The sequence below is a fragment of the Ruditapes philippinarum genome, unplaced genomic scaffold (genome assembly GCF_026571515.1).
Source record: "Ruditapes philippinarum isolate M1 unplaced genomic scaffold, ASM2657151v2 ctg5939_1_1_1_1, whole genome shotgun sequence".
Lineage (NCBI taxonomy): Eukaryota > Metazoa > Mollusca > Bivalvia > Venerida > Veneridae > Ruditapes > Ruditapes philippinarum.
In genome coordinates this window covers 27,295-48,461 of record NW_026852646.1, presented here as the reverse complement: position 1 = coordinate 48,461, position 21,167 = coordinate 27,295, and the positions used below count along the sequence as shown (strand labels likewise).

Sequence of the window (21,167 nt, the reverse complement as noted above, 5' to 3'; positions counted from 1 at the left end):
AAAATATGGTCCTGCGCTTTTCATACGTTCAATTGTATAATTCTAACAAGGATTTTTAATTACATTTAGCCGTGATTCTAACAAGTGACGTTAATTTTGCTTTCGAGTTTAACATACGTTATTAGCTCGACGGTTCTACCTAGAGGGGCATGTGTGAAATGAATCATCACCAGTATTTCTTTAGAGTTGTCATGATCCATGTATACATTTGTCGGTGTAGGTGTCCTATAATCGAGCGTAAAAAAAAGGTTTTTAATACATGTATATATATTTATTATTACATATTTATAACCAATGAGTTTCTTATTGAATCAAACTACACACTCTTGAAATGAAATTTCGATGATACAGTCGACTCCGCTTATACCGAACTCAATGGGAGATTAAAATAGCGTTCGTTATATCCAAAGTTCGCTAAAAGCGATGTAGCAACAACTTTCGTTGACTTGTTTGGGTGGGCAAATGTGCCGTGAAAAAATGCCATATATGTCACAGGTGTAATCGGTATTAGTGAGTACGTATTAAGCGAAGTGATTTAGTATACGGGAATCGGCCGAGGGTTTCAGATTTTGTTCGCTATTAACGATAATTCGTTTTAAGCGAGTTTGTAATAAGCGGAGTCGACTGTATTTGTGCATATTACTGTATTCTAAAGAATTGCTTCAAATTTCTCAATTTTGCATTTGATATCTGAATTTACCCGTTTTCTTTAGTTTTTCTAAAATTTTCTTACTACACGTTTTACCACTAATAATGCCATTTAGGTATTAACTGGATAAATAAAAGTCGTCCGTCAAAATTATATGTACAAACAGAAGTCCTTGTTTCAACTTAGTATGCCACATTTGTTCATATCATTTTGTCCTGCTTTCGATCGTCCTCAAAGCGATACTGACATAGTCTCACTGAAAGGTTCCAAGGACATGAAAGTGTACGATGAGTGTCGGTTTCTTTACAGAAAAAAGCTATTTTGTGTCATTTTGTTTTTCACATATGAGTATTTGGATTATACGGTCCATCGTAGCCCGGTGCTTCTGGCTTTTGATTAACGGGTACCGGGCTCGAGTCTTGATCCTCTACTGGCCAGTGAAATCCAACACATAATTGGTAGATGTAGGCACCAATAACACCACCCAGGTGAGGTCCAAGCACGGGTACCCAAAAGTAGTTGTGGTCACGGTACCTGGGAAAAAAATCAAGTTCTAAAGTTTAATTACCCGAAATAGATAAAACGTGCACGTGCATGACCGAGAACTGGACCTTTGTTTCGATTAGATAAGTTGTCGGGTATAAACGATAAATGTATAGATAATAAAATGATAATTGTTTGATGATATAGATGATAATTCAGCTTGATGAAAACGTTGTGAATGTTATTCAACTGTGGTTTGGCATGACGGGACTGAAAATATTTTTTTCGAAAATATTTTTTTTCAATATTTATGTACCATTTGATGTAGGTGTAAACAAACAACCTTTGTGCAAAATTACAGATCAGTATTTTCCCTGAATAATGATTGAATTGTGAAAAAAAAATAATGAAAGTCGTTTCAGCATTTAAATTCAAATTGGGTGTATAATTTAATTCTGCGCGCGTATTTCTTTATCACTTTTTTTGCATATCTTTTTCGTTTTAAGTGCCCAAGTTTATCTACGTTGTAAATTCAAATTTTATATTTAAAGGCTTTTGTACGGAATCCTATTTCGTCCACAATATTTCGCTAGTTAACACGCGATAATTATCGCATCTAAAGGACGAAATATAGTATTAAATATCGCATGTCTTAAATTTCGCTAGTCTCTCACGCAATAATTATCGCCCTTTCTATAGACCAGAAACACTTATACTAGCGAAAATTAACAATTTCGCCTCGATAATTATCGTCTTAATTTTCGTATGTTGTGTGTTCATCAGGCGATAAATATCGCGCTGAAGGGCGCTAATTATCGTATGAGAGACTAGAGAAATTTAATACATGCGAAATTTAGTACTAAATTTCGCCCTTTATAGGACGCTAAATATCGCGTCTGAACTTAATTCTTCTCGTGTTTTTAGTCCTAGGATATCCTGAACGGGACTCTCTATGGTCTATCAATCGCTAGATACAAGGACACTAAATTTGTATGTGTATTTTCTTCCTCGGTATGTTTAGAAATATTGTAGAAGCCAAATTGAACAAAATCTTTAAAAATCATTATAGATAGTAAGTGACCATAGCGACAAATAACCTCGTGTGAATTTTTGAATGGTTGTCGAGGCATAATTATTATTGCTTCTTATATCCCATTGAAAATATTGATATTGGCTAACATCTTGGACTATATTAATTAATGTCACCATATCAATATAAACTTTGAGTTTTAAATGTATGCAAAATGGACTGTACATTGTCTGTCGACATAGTATGGTTCCGTGTAAAAACTGAGATGACAGTATATTGCCTCTTGCAGGTAGCCACGTTTGGCCTCATGAAAATTCCAAAAATGGTTAACGGCCGAGCTTGTTTATTTGTCCCGTACAGGGGAACACATACCCCATTTGAAAAATACCAGATATTTACCCCATTAGCATCAATGGACTCTGCATTGTTTCTATTACTTAGCCACGTACGGCCCCGTGTAAAAACTTAAATGTCGACAGAAAAGGACTGTCAATTCGATTTTTTTTAATGTCTACAAGGCAGTCTGAAGGACAGCTAAATCCCCTTCCGCAGTGAACATGAATATGTACTTCTTGTCCTTTTACCAAACATGACGTTGAAGTTGTGTCATGTATATCATAAGCACATAGTCTCACGATGGTGATTATTTGTGTTAAAGTATTTAAAATCTTCCGTAAAGTTAAAAAATTATGGACAACATATAACATTGACCCTGGGGCATTTAAAATTTATGGAGGGGACATTAAATGTAGACTTTTTATAAATTTGACCTTTAAGTGTGACCTTGACCTTGGGGTAAAGCAACTCAATTAGTGCGCTCTGCATATGTTCTTATGATGGTGATCAATTGTATTTAGTCATTTTTTTTTAAATTTCGGTGGTTAGAAAGTTATGGAGCAGACTTTTTAAAATTTGACCTTAAAGTGTTAGCTTGACCTTTTGGATAGCAATCCAATCATTGCGTTCTGCACGTCGTCCCATTATGGTTATCAGCGATTTAAGTTATGGAACTGACAGACGGACAGACAGACGGACTGACAGACGGAGGCCATTCCTATAATCCCCTTTCCGTTAAGGGGATAAATAAATCATGCAAATATACCTAAAACATAAACATAATCAGCAGGTGTCAATGTCTAACACTAAGCTGTTGTTATAATATTGACACATTTCATAGAAGTGATGACAAAAAAAAATGGTGAGGAAAAAATCATGCAATTGGCATTTATACAAAAGACACTGAACAGAAGAAGTCATTTAAACAGGTGTTAAAGTGAAGGACAGTACGGGCGCCTTGGTGACAATTTAATATGTTCTATAAAAAAAAAACTCATACGCAGGAGATAAAAAAGCGTAATTAGGAGTTTATAAGTTACATAGGACTTTCTCTTCATAAACTGCAATGCCGATGATCTATTATCCATAATGAAGGATCTGTTGGTCATTTGAGGAAAAGTCAAGTTTCCTTGTAGGAATTTACTACGGCCAGAACTTAGATATTTGACAGTTTTGCCTTTTGAACCTTTAAATCACGCCAAATACTTTTATAACTTGCATTGAAGAATAATGACCTCTTCTTATCCTTAAAGGTCCATTATGCCTTAGAGATGCTTTCATTTTCATCTCAAAATATTTTTATTGTTGGTATTCTTTTATATTTTCCAACAAGCAACAAGCTACTTACTGGCCAATTACCATAACTGTTTTAACCTTTTAATGCTTTTCGACAATTAGTAAATTTCTAGTGATTTAGTATTTTGTATGGAAGTCAAAAAAAAATCGTATGGAAGTCAAGACCGCCTCCGTGGTCGAGGGGTTAGAGTCGATGACTTCTAATCCAGTTACCTCTCTGGCGAGGGTTCGATCCCCGGGAGATGCTTTGGTAGTTTAGCGCGGAGGAAGGTAGTCTAGTACTGGTGTAACTCTCCAGGGCGATGGTTAGGAAACTACCCGCCTATATGACTGAAATACTGTTGGAAAAAGGCGTAAAATGAAACAAACAAAAAAAAAATATGGAAGTCAAAATGTTACTTTGCTTACATTTTGCTACTTTATAACGTTAACTTTTACATTTAGTCCTATTTCCTTTAATTAGCAAGCATTTAACATTCTCTAAAACCATTACTTAAATATTATAAAATGTTACAATGACATTTCTAAAGAAGTAAATATTTGTTCATTTCTGAGGCATAATCATGCCTTTAACAAGTTTCATTGAAGGTTCCTTTTATCTTCTCGTACGTCAGAAGAAATCAAGGTCCTGCAATAGCTAACTAAGTACAGAAGTTAGACTCAAGTAACTTAATTTGTTGATAGAGAACATACTGAGGTGTATAATGCACATTATTTGATTTCTTTTTTCACTGTTGTTTCTATGGTAACATATTTATTTAAATGAAAACTGAATAAATCTGGATCCTTCCATAATTCACAGTGTAACTAACATATAGGTTGATATTAGTTATGTGGATAATTAAATATATGGAGATTATGAACGCAATTTAAATTTTCCGAACCTGAACATTTGTCAAAATATTCAGTGCACACTGTATTAACAAATGTCAAAACATTTATTGACTGGTACCCCAGCAATTCCATACTCTATGGATAAGCCGAGGTATCTACCAACCAAATATTCAAGACCTCGGCTGCCTGGACAAAACTGTTTTGGATTTTTATCAGTCTTGTAACCTTGACCCAAAAGGACCACTTCTCTACCCAAAGTTATAGCAACAGCCAAGATAACTAGTCAATGAATAAGTCCCGTGTAAGTAAATCTTTAGCACTGGTGTCTTAAATTGTATGATCATCTCAAGTATCTACTAACATCAGTAAATTATAACAAGAGCCACCGCCGGGCGGAGGCAACGCTCGACTTTTTACTTTTTCTAAAAGCAAACAAAGAAATGTTTGAACAAATCTAAACGTTTCCTTTTCACAAATTTAATCGGTCTGTCTTGTTATTTTTGTCTATATAATTTGCATATATAGATATACTCATTGATATATATATATATATATATATATATATATATATATATATATATATATATATATATATATATATATATATATATATATATATATATATATATATATATATATATATATATATATATATATATATATATATATACATACAATATATGATATATGACATAATATATGATATATGATATGATATATGACATGATATCTGATATATGACATGATATAGAGTATGATATATGACATGATATATGATACATGGCATGATATATGACATGATATAGAGTATGATATATGACATGATATATGATACATAGCATGATGTATGATATGATATATTAAATGATATAAGCTATATGACACGACATGATATATGATATATGACATGACATATAACATGATATATGATATGACATGATATGTTATATGACATGATATAAGATACATGGCATGATATAGGATATGACATGATATGATATATGACATGACATATGATACATGTCATTATATGATTTGATATGTGGCATGAAATATGACATGATATATCATATGTGACATGATATCTGATATATGGTATGATGTATGGCATATATATGATATATGACATGATATAGGATATGACATGATACAGATATATTATATGATATATCATATGTGGCATGATATCTGATATGATATATCATATGTGGCATGATATCTGATATATGATATGATATGACATGCTTTTTGACATGATATATGATATGGCATGATATATGACATGATATGATATATATGACATGATATATGATACATGACACATGAATATATACACACACCAATAAATATGTTTGGTCATTTAATGCACAAATCTGAGAAAATTCAGTAATTTAACCTTCAAGGACAAGGTCATTAAAGAGCCCAAGTCAAATCGGGTTTGATAAACAACAAGGTCTTGCCCTTGAGAATGTTCTGTTATAATATGAAGTTGATCCCTTCAATAATAGCAAAGTTACAGCCAGTTACAGCCAAAACAATGAAAATTTCAATAATTTGACCTTCAAAGACAAGGTCATTAATGAGTGAAGGTCAAGGTCTGTTTGATTATTTTTAAGGGTTATCCTTGAAGATTATTATGTTTAAGTTTGAAGACAATCCATTCAAAATAACAAAGTTACAGCCAATAATAGCCAAAAAAAATGAAAATTTCAATAGTTTGACCTTCAAAGTCAAGGTCATTTATAAGTGAAGGTCAAGGTCTGTCTAGTTATTTTTAAGGGATATCCTTGAAGATTATTATGCTTAAGTTTGAAGACAATCCATTCAAAAATAACAAAGTTACAGCCAATAATAGCAAGAACAAGCAAAATTTGGACTTTTGACCTTGAAGGTCAAGGTCATTTATGGATAAAGGTCAAGGTTAGTGTGGTCTACTGAAAGGTCTTGTCCCAAGAATTGTTGTGGCCAAGTCAGAAGACAATACACCAAAAACTAAAAAAGTTATGATCCGGGTACAAGTTTGCGGACGGCAACGGCATAGCCGCCGCGACTTTAACAATACCTTTACTTTTTTCAAAGAAAGTCGAGCTAAAAAAGAGCTGAATGAACAGCAGTGTAAAAATCTATCAAGCATCAATGACCTTGACAAAAGTGTTCAAAGTAAGCTTAAGTCTACAAAACATGAAAGAAATCGGTCAATAAATAAAGGCTATATATCATGAATAAAAGTGTAATGGGCCGGTATTACAAAGGGAAATAATTTAAAAAGTAATGAAAAGTTACAGTTCTTTGACACTGCTCTTTCTCTTACTGGTCTCTACAAATGTGTGATGTTTCAGCGAGATATCTTTACTTGGGACAAGTATTATTTAACATTTTCAAGTATCAAAAGACTACCAATTTGCAAATTTTAAATAAAAAGTTATTTTCAAGGCGAGAGTGACACACCGACAAAGTGTTGACCTGCATAAAAATTCTGCCAACTTAACATACTTGTTCGGCCAAAGACACAGGGACAGATACGTTGTATTAGTATATTATGACTGAAAGCAATTACATATCGTCACATACATTTTAATGATACAAACTACATCATTCAAATATAAAACCATACTTTTAGCCATAAAAAATAAATTACTCATTTATTACAAATTTGTCAATTTTAAACATGGAAAAATGAAATGACCACCATTCACGCCGTAATATTCTTCTCAGTCAATGAAAGTGCTTCCAACTTCAGATTCTGCAAATATTACGTATTTGTCCTGGACAGCTATAGAAATGTAGTTAGTAATGAGGGCAGCCATTGTTATCTTGGCCAAACCTATCTTTATATGAGAAATTCAATTGTAGAGATTAATGAAATTTGTAACAATATGACAGCATTTTCAAGTATTTTATATTGTCTTGGGTTTTAAGTCAAATTTTAAAATTACAGTGGAACCTGTCTAATCCGAACTCGTCCGGACTAGAAGAAAAGTTCGGATTAGAAAGGTTTCCGGATTAGAAAGGTTTCCGAATTAGAAGGTTCTTTTACATGTTTTTTCATGTAACATGTATTTGCAAAATAGTTTAGGGAAAGAAAACGGGAATGCATTTGAAATTGCATTTTAGATATTTTATTTTTGCAGTCTCTTATCGTTCATTCTAATACATGTGAATACAAAAATAAAGAAATGAAAATTAATAATAAGCAAAAAAAAAATTATGTCCTCAAGGGTAAGTTAACCTACGATGTAAAACAGGAGGTGGAGACATAACTAAATATTCGTACCAGCATTTGTCAGTTGTTATTTACTCTTATCCGATTCAGCGACTATCCGAATTCACTGACAGTTTTTATTTATTTTCATTGCTTAATCACGTATCATTGAATCCATAACAAAGGATTAAACGGTATTTTTATTGCATTATATCAAAATATTTATTCAATTCAATTCAATTCAAATATCTTTATTCACCCAGGTATAATAGAATACATAAGGGGTTTACAAAGTAATATTTTACAATATATATATATATATATATATATATATATATGTTCCGGTTGTAAAGCCCTGAAAAGATAATACAGTATTAATAGTCATTTAATTATTTTTAAACAGAAATATAAAAATAATATACATTTTTAATGTTTTAAAGAAAGAAATGGGGGTTCAAGTGAGGATATATTAGCACCTTATATAACATAAACACAATGCCTTATTGCACGCTCTAGTAATTTTATTTACTACGACGGGGTTGTTGTTGTTTTTTTTTGTGTGTGTGAATGAATGCCTCGTGCAAATTGTTCTTGTCGCGCAGTAATTCGGTTCAGACAACACATGTGTAACCTGGTCAATTCAAAAAATATATAAAAAAAAATAAATAAATAAATTCGCATGTTTCACAAGCAATTGGAATAAATATTCACCGGATTTATTAGATAATATAATAGATAAATACAGAATCCCTAAAGAAAGCCCAACACGGCAAAATTGAAAATGTTGCAGGCTCGGTTTGATTGAGCCTGTTCATGGACGGTACTGGAAAGTGCAAATTACCGTCCACGCCCCCTAGCACCGGCTTAAGCAGAATTCAACATTTAAGCATGAAATAGTAAAATTTTGAATTAAGAAACATCCGCAGATGTGTTCATACGGCGGTTATCATGGAACCTTCAATGTGACACTTACGCGCCATTCCATGAAAAGCGGCGTATGGTCCCCAAGTAATAAAAAGCGTGTGCCCTAAACGAGAAAACAATGGGCAGAACTAAATAAAATGGAATTTTGAAAGGGGATCAGAGGTTATGAAGCCTGCGTATCACAGATAAGACGTCAAAAGACAAATTTAAAAAGCAGGCAAACATATCCTAAGGGTGATTCAACATTATTCAAGTAGGAATATTGGAACCACCCAACTAGAAAATGCCGAAAAGTTGATACTAAAAATACTACAAGTACAACAATAATGTCGTGCTGAACGATCTTCAAGGATCGAAAATATAACATCATTGATTAAATGTACGGGGAGACTTTTTACAGCCGCCACACGGCACAAATAACACGGATGTGATCATAAAATAGATAAATACAGAATCCCTAAAGAAAGCCCAACACGGCAAAATTTACGCAATAAGGTACTGTTTACCCAGTAATAGTTAATATAATGTAATGTGTAATTCAGTAATGAGTAATTTTATAATGCATAAGTGCCGTCGGGGGTACGGGACCTCTTCGAAATTCTTTAATTTTCAAATTTGAAATGCTTTAACAAGATTGATTATGCAAGATCGACGTACTCACGGCGGGACTTATCTAGCGTATTTCAAGATATGCATATCAAATGACACATTTAACACAATCATTTTTCAACATAAATACAATAATAACATATTGAAGGTGACGAAAAACAATCAATTAAGCAATTATAGAAGATATGAAGGCAAGTTAAGTGTAATTTTCACACCTTTGCAGATCATACGTTTCACCCATTAATCAAGTAAAATAACACATCAGTTTGGGTGTATGTTTTTTTTTTTACAAATGAATTTGTTAATATATTTACTTATGACTTTATGTAAATATCTCATGTTTATTGAAGGTGACTTATAGGCCCATTGGGCCGGGTGTATGTAATATGTTGTATTATTTGAATTTGTTAAATATGTTTACACATGTCACTATAATAAATAAATTACTTACTTTACACCTGCAAGATGTGCGATTATTTGTTATTTTGAATGAAGGTGTGACATTTGGCAAAATCTGTTCGGATCCGAGAGGTAAATTTTAGAGTAAAATAAGAACAAAAATTGAAAAAATCGTCTTCGAATTCGGAGTAGACAGGTTCCGGATCCGAAAGGTTTTTTGCTATTAAAAATAGAACGAATAAAATCGGAACCGGACACTTTGTTCGGATAAGAAAGGATTCCGGATTAGAAGGGTTCGGATTAGCAAAGCCCCACTGTACATATCTTTTACATATTATATATTTTTTAAATTGATATTCACGTGGCACTCAGTGACAATGTCTCTAGTAAATATCAAGAACGCAAATCTCTATATGTACCAGATTTGATAGGAGACATTGTCAAAAATTGCCACATGAAATATCTAGAACGGATATCTCCATATATACCAGATTTGGCTAGATACACTATCAAAGATCTCTAAAGGCATCATGTTTGACTAGTGACATTTTCAAAGATTGCTACATGAAATGTTAAGAGCGCATATCTCTATATGTACCAGATTTGAAAGGAGACATTGTCAAATATTGCCACATGAAATATATCGAACGCCTATCTCTGTATGTACCAGATTTGGCTGGAGACATTGTCAAAGATTGCTACATGATATATCTAGAATGCATTTTTCATGCGACATGAAATATCTAGAATGCATTTTTCAAAAGGCAAAATATTTGACTCGAGACACGGTCAAAGATGTCAGATATCAGAAAAGCATATCTGCAAATGTACCAGATTGGACTGGAGACATTTTTAAAGATTTACACAAGTTACGTCTAAAACAAAATTCCATACAAGTACCAGGTTTGATTGGAGACATTGTCATAGATTGTCACATAAAAACTTTAAAACGCCTATCTCTAAAGGCATCAGGTTTGACTAGAGACCTTTTAAAAGATTGCTTCATGAAATATCAGGAACGCATATCTCTATATGTACCAGATTTGAAAGGAGACATTGTCAAAGATTGCTACATGAAATATATATAACGCCTATCTCTAAAGGCACCAAATTTTACTGGAGTCATCGTCAAAGATTGCCACATGAAATATCAAGAGCGCATATCTCAATATGTACCCGATTTGGCTAGAGAGATTGCCAAAGATTGCCACATTAAATAATATACAACTGCTATCTTTACAGGTATTTGATTTGTCTATATATATTGTCAAAGATTGACACATTAAATATCAAGACTGCATATCTCTACATATTCTAGATTTCAATGGAGATATTTCAAAGATTGCCACATTCATTATCGGGAACGCCTGCCTCAAAAGGTGCCTGATTTGCCTTGAGACATTGTCAAAGATTGCCACATTAAATCTATACAACTGCTATCTTTACAGGTACCTGATTTGTCTAGATATATTGTCAAAGATTGACACATTAAATATCAAGACTGCACATCTCTACATGTTTTAGATTTCACAGGAGATATTGCAAAGACTGCCACATTCATTTTCGGAAACGCCTACCTGAAAAGATGTCAGATGTGCCCGGAGACATTGTCAAAATTTGCCACACTAAATATCTGGAAAGTCAATCTCTATATGTACCACATTTCACTGGCGACACTGCCAAAGATTGCAACTTACAATATCTACAACCTCAATGTGTACGGGAACTAGATTTGGCTAGAGACATAGTCAAATATTGCCACATAAAAATATCAAGAAAATACCTCTACATGTACCGGATTTCGCTTGAGACATTATCTAGAATGTCACATGTGATATCTAAAACGCCAGTCTCAAAATAAACCAGATTTGGCTGGACACATTGTCAAAGACTAACACATAAAATATTTAGATGGCCTGCCTTAGAAGGAAACCAGATTTGACTGGAAATACTGTCAGAAATTGCCACATGAAATATATGCAACATCTATCTCTAAAGGCACAAGGTTTGACTGGAAACATTGCCAAAGATTGCCACATCAAATTTCTCGATCGCCTATTTCTACATGTACTAGATTTGGCTTGAGAATGATTGCAACATAAAAAAATAGAAAGCAACAAATTTCACTGGAGACAGCTTCAAAGATTGCCACATTAAATATTAAGAAGGCGTATCTCTAAATATACCAGATTTAACCACAGTTATTGCCAAAGATAGCCACATGGAATATCTAGAACGCCTTTCTCTGTAGGCACAAGGTTTGACTGGAGACATGGTCAAAGATTGCCACATGAAATACCTGGAGCGTCAATGTCCATATGTACCACATTTCAGTGACGACACTTCCAAATATTGCCACATGAAATATCTAGATCGCCTATTTCTACATGTATTAGATTTGGCTGGTGATATTGTCAATGATTACAACATAAAATATCTAGAATGCATGTTTCTAAAAGAAACACATTTGACTTGAGACATTGTCAAGAAGGCGTATCTCTTAATTTAACCAGGAGTTATTGCCAACGATTGCCACATGTTATATCTTAAACTCAGGTAGCATATTAGGCTGGATACATTCCCTAAGACACATAAAACATAAAGAACGCATATCTTTACAAATACTAGATTTGGCTTGAGACATTATCATAGATTACTCATGAAATATAGAGAACGTCTATCCCTACAGTCACCAGATATGGCTGCAGAGATTGTCAAAGATTGCCATATGAAATATTTAGAACTATTATCTCTACAGGTACCAGATTTGACAAGAGAAATTGTCAAAGATTGCCATATTAAATATCAAGAACGCATATCTCTACATATTCCAGATTTCGATGGAGATATATAAAAGATTGCCGCATGAAATATCTAGAACCTTGCCTCAAAAGGTGCCTTATTTACCTGAAAACATTGTCAAATATTACCACATGAAATATCTAGAACGCCTATATCTAAAGGCGCCAGGTTTGCCTGGAGGCATAGTCTAACATTGCCACATAAAACATCAAGAATACATATCTGTACATGTATCAGATTTGGCTGCAGATATTTTCAAAGATTGCCAAATAAAGTATCTAAAATTTCTATATTTTCAGGCACTGAGACTGGAGACTTTGTAAAAGATTGCCACATATTACATCAAGAACGCATATCTCTACATGTACCAGATTTGGCATGAGATAATCGTGGATTGCTCATGAAATATATAGAACGTCTATATCAACAGGTACTGTTGATTGCGCTGGAGATATTGTCAAAGTTTGCCACATGAAACATTTAGAACGTCTATTTCTTTGGGCACCAGATTTGACTGGATACATTGTCAAAGAATGCCACATGAAATGTCTAAAACGCCTGTCTCAAAAGGTTAGCCAATTTCCACTGAATCATGGGCAATAACTCTGTCAATACTGACTATTTTATTCATTTGTAAAATATGATATTACAATATGCTGGTAAACAATTGTATTATTCGTAATGAAAACATGATAATTTAAAGATAAATTTATAGGTTATTTCAGTCTTATTCATGAACATACAAGAAATACATTTACATATCAATATTCAACATTAAAATGTAAAAGTACTTGGTCAATCTATTACAAATTTATAGGTGACGTATTTTATTTTACAAATCAATAAACCTTTCTAACCTCTTACATCTACCTATCTATACACATTCATAGTCTATTCTTTCTTTCTTTAGCACTTTATTTCATCTTTTTAGCACTAACAACACAATCTTCTTTTGTACATTACAATGTAATAACGTGTAAGCCGGCAATAAATGTGCCTTTAAACATGAAAAAGTATTTTGCGACACAAACTTACAATACTGCATCTATATTATGTTATATAGTGACGGAAATACCAGAACATATGTTCCAAACAGATCGACGAAAATATATGTGTCTTGCACATTTTACGTACAAACTAAATTTGAAAATGATTGATGAAAACCTGTATGAGTAGTTGGTGACACAAACTTACACAGCAGTTTCATTATGTTATATGGTAACGGAAATGGCGTAACGTAAATTACAAAACAGAGTGAAAATAAATGAGTCTTGCACATCTTCATCCCATTTGCAAGACATATTCCAAATCTGAATATGTTTGCTCAAAAACTGTGGGAGAAGTTTGTGACATAAACTTGTAGCGAAAATGTATTATGTTGTTCGATAACAAAAAAGACAGTAACGTAATTACAAATTAAGCAGTAAATATATGGCCTGCACACCTTCAACCCACCTGAAAGACATATACTAAATTTTAAAATGTTTGCTAGAGAACTGTAGGAGTAGTTCGCCTCAAATCTTACTTAGTCTGTGCCTATATTACGTTATTTTAGCAACGTGAATAATGTAATGTTAGTTATAAACAGTGTAATGATAAGTGTGACTTGCTCATATTTAACCATGATCTACAAGTCATATACAAAATTTGAAAATGTTTCCTCAAAAATGTGTGTTCGTGACTCGTGACACAAACGGAAGACGTCCGGCCAGATTGGAATAAGGGGCCATTTCTATTGTTTAATAGATGGCAAAGAGCCACTTATTCGTTTGTTACGGAATGGACTTTTGTTCTTTTGTGTTCTGTTTACAGTTAAGTCATCCCCCACCTCTTTTCGGTAGCCCGGAAGGACGGAGGGTAAACTTATAGTCACCTCTGGTAAAACCATTTATATAAAAATGAACTTTTATTTGTTTGCAAATTAACCAACGAACTTTAAAAATCCCTGTTCATTTATGTTTTGGAATTAACCGAATTCACAAATGATTTTATTTTCAAAACTTAATTAATCATTATCATTATAACAATATATAGATTTAAAAAATAATTTAGATGCCCGAATGAAAAAAATCCAACTGTTTTTAAATATCAATTTCTATGCTTATAACACAATTTACGCAAGCACAATGCACGTTCAAACACAAATGAATACCAGTTTATATGAGAGAATAACGCTATAAAACTATCTGATAATTTAGTGGTAGCACACCTTCACAACGATCCCTTCACCAAGATGACAACGATTGCAAAAAGTGACAACCCATTTTTTACCGGTGAAGACACAGCACAGTGTTGCCGTTACACCGTTAACACGTGTTTTTTTCCCGCCATAATTTCGAAGGGCGAAGTTTAGTACTAAATTTCGCATGTATTAAATTTCGCTTGTCTCTCATGCGATAATTAGCGCCCTTCAAGGCGATAATTATCGCGTGAGAAACACACAACATACGAAAATTAAGACGATAATTATCGAGGCGAAATTGTTAAATTTCGCTAGTATAAGTGTTTCTGGTCTTTTTAAAGGGCGATAATTATCGCGTGAGAGACTAGCGAAATTTAAGACATGCGAAATTTAATACTAAATTTCGCCCTTTAGAGGCGATAATTATCGCGTGTTACTAGCGAAATAATGTGGACGAAATAGGATTCCGTACTTTTGAACAAAAATGAAGTGACGTTAACAACGCTTATCGTTCCTCTGCAGACCGTGTAATAAGATTATTTATACCGAGGGTCTAGAAACAAAAATATTGTTTATGTACAGAGTCGATGGTAACTGTAAAAGAGTGGAGAGCGTTAAGTAGAGGTAAATAGAATATTCCAATCAGTTATGGGCCTCTTTTTCTTTTGGGGTGGGGTGTAAATTTGGAGAAGTAACTGGAAATTTGTACAGACTCAATCAAACCGAGTCTGCAATTTCTTGTAATTTTGCTGCTTTTAATGCTTCCGAGGGATCACTTCTTTCCAGATATTCATACATCACAACAACATGTGGCAGCCGTAAAACTTCAGTTTTGTTATATTTTTCTGGTCCTTCGGGATAATTAAGTCCAGCATTTTTAAGTGTTGAGAATTGAGTACCACTTAAGCTGGTGCTAGGTGGCGTTAGGGATGTTGCTCAATCAAACCGAGTTTGCAATTTCCATATAATTTTGCTGCTTTTAATACTTTCGAGGGATCACTTTTTCCAGATATTGATTATTTTTCCATTCCGGGGGCTTCTATACGACTAATTTTGTAAAAAAAAAATCAAAAAGAAAATCCTCAATTTGCCAAATTATTAATAAGTAAGCTACTGTTGCAGTTTCATTGTATATAACTAATTTTTGTGAGTGCTTTTCATCTTAAATCCAAGAATGAGTAGCCCAAAGCTAGGTAGACGGTAACTCTCTCAAAGTAAGCGCGCAATAAAAACACTCGCAAGTAAACTAGAATAAATATTTGCTTACGGTATGCTCGCCAGATAAACATTAAAGAAGAAAAGTATAAACAAATTGTTGATCTTGACATAGATAAGTCTTTGCTGGAAGATGTTACGATTAGCAGTGGTTTTCCCCCGTGTTTGAAATGAGCTTCTGTTTGCTTTTCCCCCCAACGTTAAATGATTACTTGGAATTAAGCAGTTTAAGCCTCCAGCAGATTCTTGCTAAATTCAATGAAAGTTTTGAAAATGTATTTAAAAGTAAAATATTGTGATGTGAGCAAATGAAGTTATTTACACATTGCAAACGACACTTACAATCCATGTAAATTATAAATAAGAGGTCAGTACATCTGTATATGGAAAGATAACAGCTCTGATTGCGTTCGTCACGCAGTATAGAAATTTGGTTATAAATACTGCAAAATTAGACATTAATCGGACAGGTAAATTATTACTCGAATTTTAAATCTTTTTACATTTTAAGTGTAAGTTTAATTTTCTTAAAACATTTTGGCTCATCTGAAGGCATGCAACTTTAACAATGGCAATAATAATGCCGCTATGTGAGAGTAAAACGGTGAACCCTTTGAGACAGTTATTCCGTAATATCAATTTTACAGAATCTTTGATTTTTTCAATATTTTAATTTTGAAGTATTGTTAATTTCATCATATATGTGGATCAATGATCACGTCATACTCGAAATAATGTATACTGATCCAAGTTAAATTGATTTTTTTTTCTAAATCATCGTTGGACATTGACTAGAAATAAAAAATAAAGTACTCACGTAAATGGATTCGATCCCCAGCCAGCTATTGACGTGAAAATCCTTGGTCCCAGGTCTCTTGCCGGGTTGATAGCATAGCCACAGTTGAGACCAAATGTCATGCCTATGACAACAACAACAAGCCCAATGCTGAGAGCGGACACACCTTTTGTCGGCTGCATGTTCCTGGGGTCAGTTATTGCCAGAATACATATCAGCAATAAAGCTGTCCCGAAAATCTGTAAAAGAAATGAAGATATTGTACATTTATTGGCATTAAATCAATAAAATACAAGCATTTGTTTTGATGGGAAATTCGTCTGAGGTTTTTGCGTTAGCAGAGTTGCATAATTGTTTATTGCATTTAATAAAACTTTTGAAAATTTTGGTCTAGAATTCTTTGGACACACATATCTTTAGCAATTATATTTCCACTTCAAAGATTTTATATTATTATATGTGTAGTTTGCCATTTTAAAAATGCACATTACATGTATATATTAAACACACGCAAAGTATTTTGAAAACATTACTTGGTCGCCAAAACAGTTCCATGTCGAAACATACACTTGTGGATAGGTTGACCAAATACCCGCTGTCCCAAGACTTCCGTCAACTTGACGGTTTCCGCCGTCAATATTATTCAAAGCGTCTGCAAAAGAAAATTATCGTTATATAAATGTGTCTATACATGTATATGATATGTAAAAAGGGCTTAACGAATTTTTTTACCGTGATTCAATATAACCTTTAAAACAGGACACATGTACAATGCAACAATACTTTTGTAGTATCGATTCAACCTTCAGATCTTTATCGCACTTATCGATATTGTACCGATATTATCACGATATTGCAAGAATCTAGATCAAATTCATTCTTTTAATAGTCGGCAGCTGATTCTACTAATTCGACCAGTACAAACCAAGATCAGCAAGCACGCCCGTATCGTCTGCTCATAGAATGCACTGCTATTCAGCCAGTACAAATTTTGAAAATTTCCCTTAGAATAATGAATGGTTCCGTCCAGATTCAAAGATGGACGAGTCCATTTAATATATTTAATTTGGTAAGGATTAAAAATTGTGAGCCGGACTGTAAACCTATACCATGTCAGTAAAATTAAAGTGCATTTTCTAAAATTTATGATAATTTAAATGATACATCTTGAGAACAAAATGTGTGGGTTTTTTTTAACAATTTATTTATGATCATTCATTATAATGTAACTGAATGGTAACTTATTGTAATTCAGCCGTTTAAAATTAAATTGTTTAAACACAAAAACAGAGATTGTTTGTTAAAGGGACTCCGCTGAGGTTTAAGAATCTAAAACATAAAATTTGAATTTCATACATACATGAGCTGGGGGACTTAAAACAGAAAAATGTGCACAGAGAGTTAGCAATATACTTAGACATAAATTGAAAAAAAACCCGTATATTTGTGCTTTTCTAAGCCCGATTTGAGTGCAAAGCGTCCCAACGCTTTTCCGTTTTTTAACAGTTTTTGAATAATTATACTGGAAAAACGGAATGAGCGAATGATCTGAATTTTTGCACAAAGGTTATTGGTCTAGACCTACATGAAATGGAATATTTATTTCGAAACAAAATTTACAAAAAAACCTCAGTGGATTTCCTTTAACTTACGACCCTTTAAAGCAGAGGGACTCTGGTTATTTACTCTGGTGACAGGAAAGTGGCCTGGAAAGTTTGATCTGTAGAGAATGGTATTTCAAACATCAAGGGTTCGAGTCCCATACAGGCTTCAAATTTCCGTAGTAAACGCCGTTATTTGTGTACATATCAATCTCATGGCCAAATGGTATACGATTTTAACTCAGTTAAGATTAATGAAATATTTACCGTGATACACCAGAAAGACACACGCCGATGCTACAAATGCTCCCACATACTGTGATAGCATGTACGGAACTACTTTCTTCCAGGAAATCCTTCCGAGAAAAGCCTGGGCAACCGTGACGGCAGGGTTCAGGTGAGCCCCGGAAACTCCTCCTGCCACATAGATGCCGAGCATTACTCCTATACCCCATGACCAATGTATAGATAAAGCCGACCCCAGTTCACCTTTGCTCAGCACCTTCTGGGCAACCGAGCCATCACCAAAAACCTATAAATATATTACTTTATTCAATATGTATAGTTTAAACATTTTTTATCTCAGCTCGATCGTGATATATCTTCTTGCACATTACCGGTGTGTTAACTACTTCTGATTCCACTTTCTGAAACACTGGTTTCATATGAAGACACATGGTCCTGTATAGTTCGAACCCAACCAGTGAAGAGACAAACACCTTAACAACTAGCTAGGTCGTCGCTTGGGATACTAAGTAGATTCTGACATTATAAAGAATAATAGGTTTATTTATTTCATCATCATCACACCACCACCACCACTATCTTCATCCTTATTATCATTATCATCATCATAACCATCATCATTAATCATCATCATTAATCATCATTATCATCATCATAACCATCATCATTAATCATCATTATCATTTATTATTATTATTATTATTATTATTATTATTATTATTATTATTATTATTATTATTATTATTATTATCTGGGACATATAAATATTATGTTCTAGTTATTTTTCGTACAGGAAATAAACGCCTCGATACACGTGTTTTGTACCTTTAAATCTTTGTTTTCAATTTTTGTGGTGGTTGGATACACGTTTGGGAAGGAATTTAACTTATCAATTATTAAGCTGTCTGAAAACGTAATTTGATATTTATGTTACCTACCAGCATTCCTTTAAAAAAGGAATCTATAACATACATACTGTTTTACGTAACCATATCAGTAAAATACAGTAGTTTCGAGGACGCTCGAAACAAAATTATATTAAAGCAGCAGATTTTCATTTTTTAATGTTTAAAAAAAAACATTGTCAAGTGCACAAAGAGGGTATAATTACCTATTGTAAACGACATTTAAAATCTGAGACAATAACCCAATTATTTGTGATTTTTTTCCGAAAAACATTAATTTCTAAATAAAGCTGTAACAGAAACTAGTTCATAAATTGTTGCTTTTAAGCAAGTTAAACACCATCATTCTGTTAAAAGTTTTGTTTATATTTAAATATGAAACATACAATTTAAGCTTTAAGTGTGTACATGTCCCTTATTATTTATGCACATTTTTAAAAACCATATCACTTTGAACTTATGATATGTTATCTAACATAATTTAAATGACGACTTTATATATTAAAATGTACTTACCAATAAAATAAATGTCCCTAAAAATTCAGCTAAGCATTCACGAGCTAGTGAGTTCTTAATTTGCAACTTCTCCGAAATTTTCCCCATGATTATTCGATCCGCGTGGAATATTTTTCCAATTTCGTGCGTAAAAAGACAGCAAATTATCACCTTTATTAGCCTTTAGTATTTATATCTACTCACTTTATCAAGGTTCATCATCGTCAAACACTCATTAAATGCATTAATATACCATTATTCCTGATATCTCTTTAAGTGTTAAACAAACATTTAAAGAATCAATTTATGCTATTACTTTAACCATTTAACCATTTAAGAATTATCCGCACTGGCTTTCAAAGAGATGCGATAAAACAATATACAAAATTTGAAATTTATCATTTAACGCTTATTTAGATTTCTGGATTTTATGAAAGTTATCTTTTACGTTTAAACGAGTGTCAAACTAGCTGTAAATCCATCGATCATTAGAACTCTATGTACAAACTTGTGTTAAGAGATAGAGTTAATATATGATCACCACTCACAGTGACCCAGTCCGCTGTATGCATGTTTATCTGTTGAGCATATTCAAACGCGGGTAGGCTTATCAGTTTATTTCTAGGTCAAGTTTACTGCATTGTGTATGTTTTAGATACGGGTTGAATATAGGGGGAAGTATTTTAATCTAACAGGCTAACACGTGAATAAATGAATTAACCTTAACCCTAATGAAAATAAAAACACTGGGTTGGTTTGACAGAATTTTCCTTTAATTGGGATTCCATTTCTCTCTATTTTAATAGTGCTCAGGTCACTTGTGATCACTATGGTAAGTTAACAAGGAAAATCGGTTTAGGAGATATTATACCAAAACATGTTTTGAAATCGCCCATATCGTAGGGCCTACCACATGCTTTTATCCTGCTTGTACTATTTACCGAGAATGTAAGACTTATTTGGTCCATCATCATATAATACAGAATTAAATCTAGGATAAAATTGTTATTTACTGTAGAAGCTACAATTTTTTGATAAAAATAACAATTATCCAAAAGAAATTTAAACTACACATAAAAAAAAATTCTTTAAATAACCTCATATGAGTAGCAGCCATAGTTGTTTTTAAGTACTTAATACCAGGAATGACTTTAAAACAATCA

General features: G+C 33.2%; 1 protein-coding gene across 1 annotated transcript; it reads right to left on the bottom strand.

The window, feature by feature from the left end:
* Window positions 1-399: 399 nt before the first annotated feature.
* On the bottom strand, window positions 400-20,574 carry LOC132720019 (aquaporin-10-like). The gene is made up of 5 exons (XM_060703998.1): window positions 20,026-20,574; window positions 18,626-18,890; window positions 17,291-17,409; window positions 16,779-16,996; window positions 400-1,183 (listed from the first exon to the last, which is right to left on the bottom strand). The coding sequence occupies exons 1-5, from the start codon at window positions 20,110-20,112 to the stop codon at window positions 988-990; spliced, it is 885 nt and encodes a 294-aa protein (XP_060559981.1). The 5' UTR covers window positions 20,113-20,574; the 3' UTR covers window positions 400-987.
* Between the last annotated feature and the right edge of the window lie 593 nt (window positions 20,575-21,167).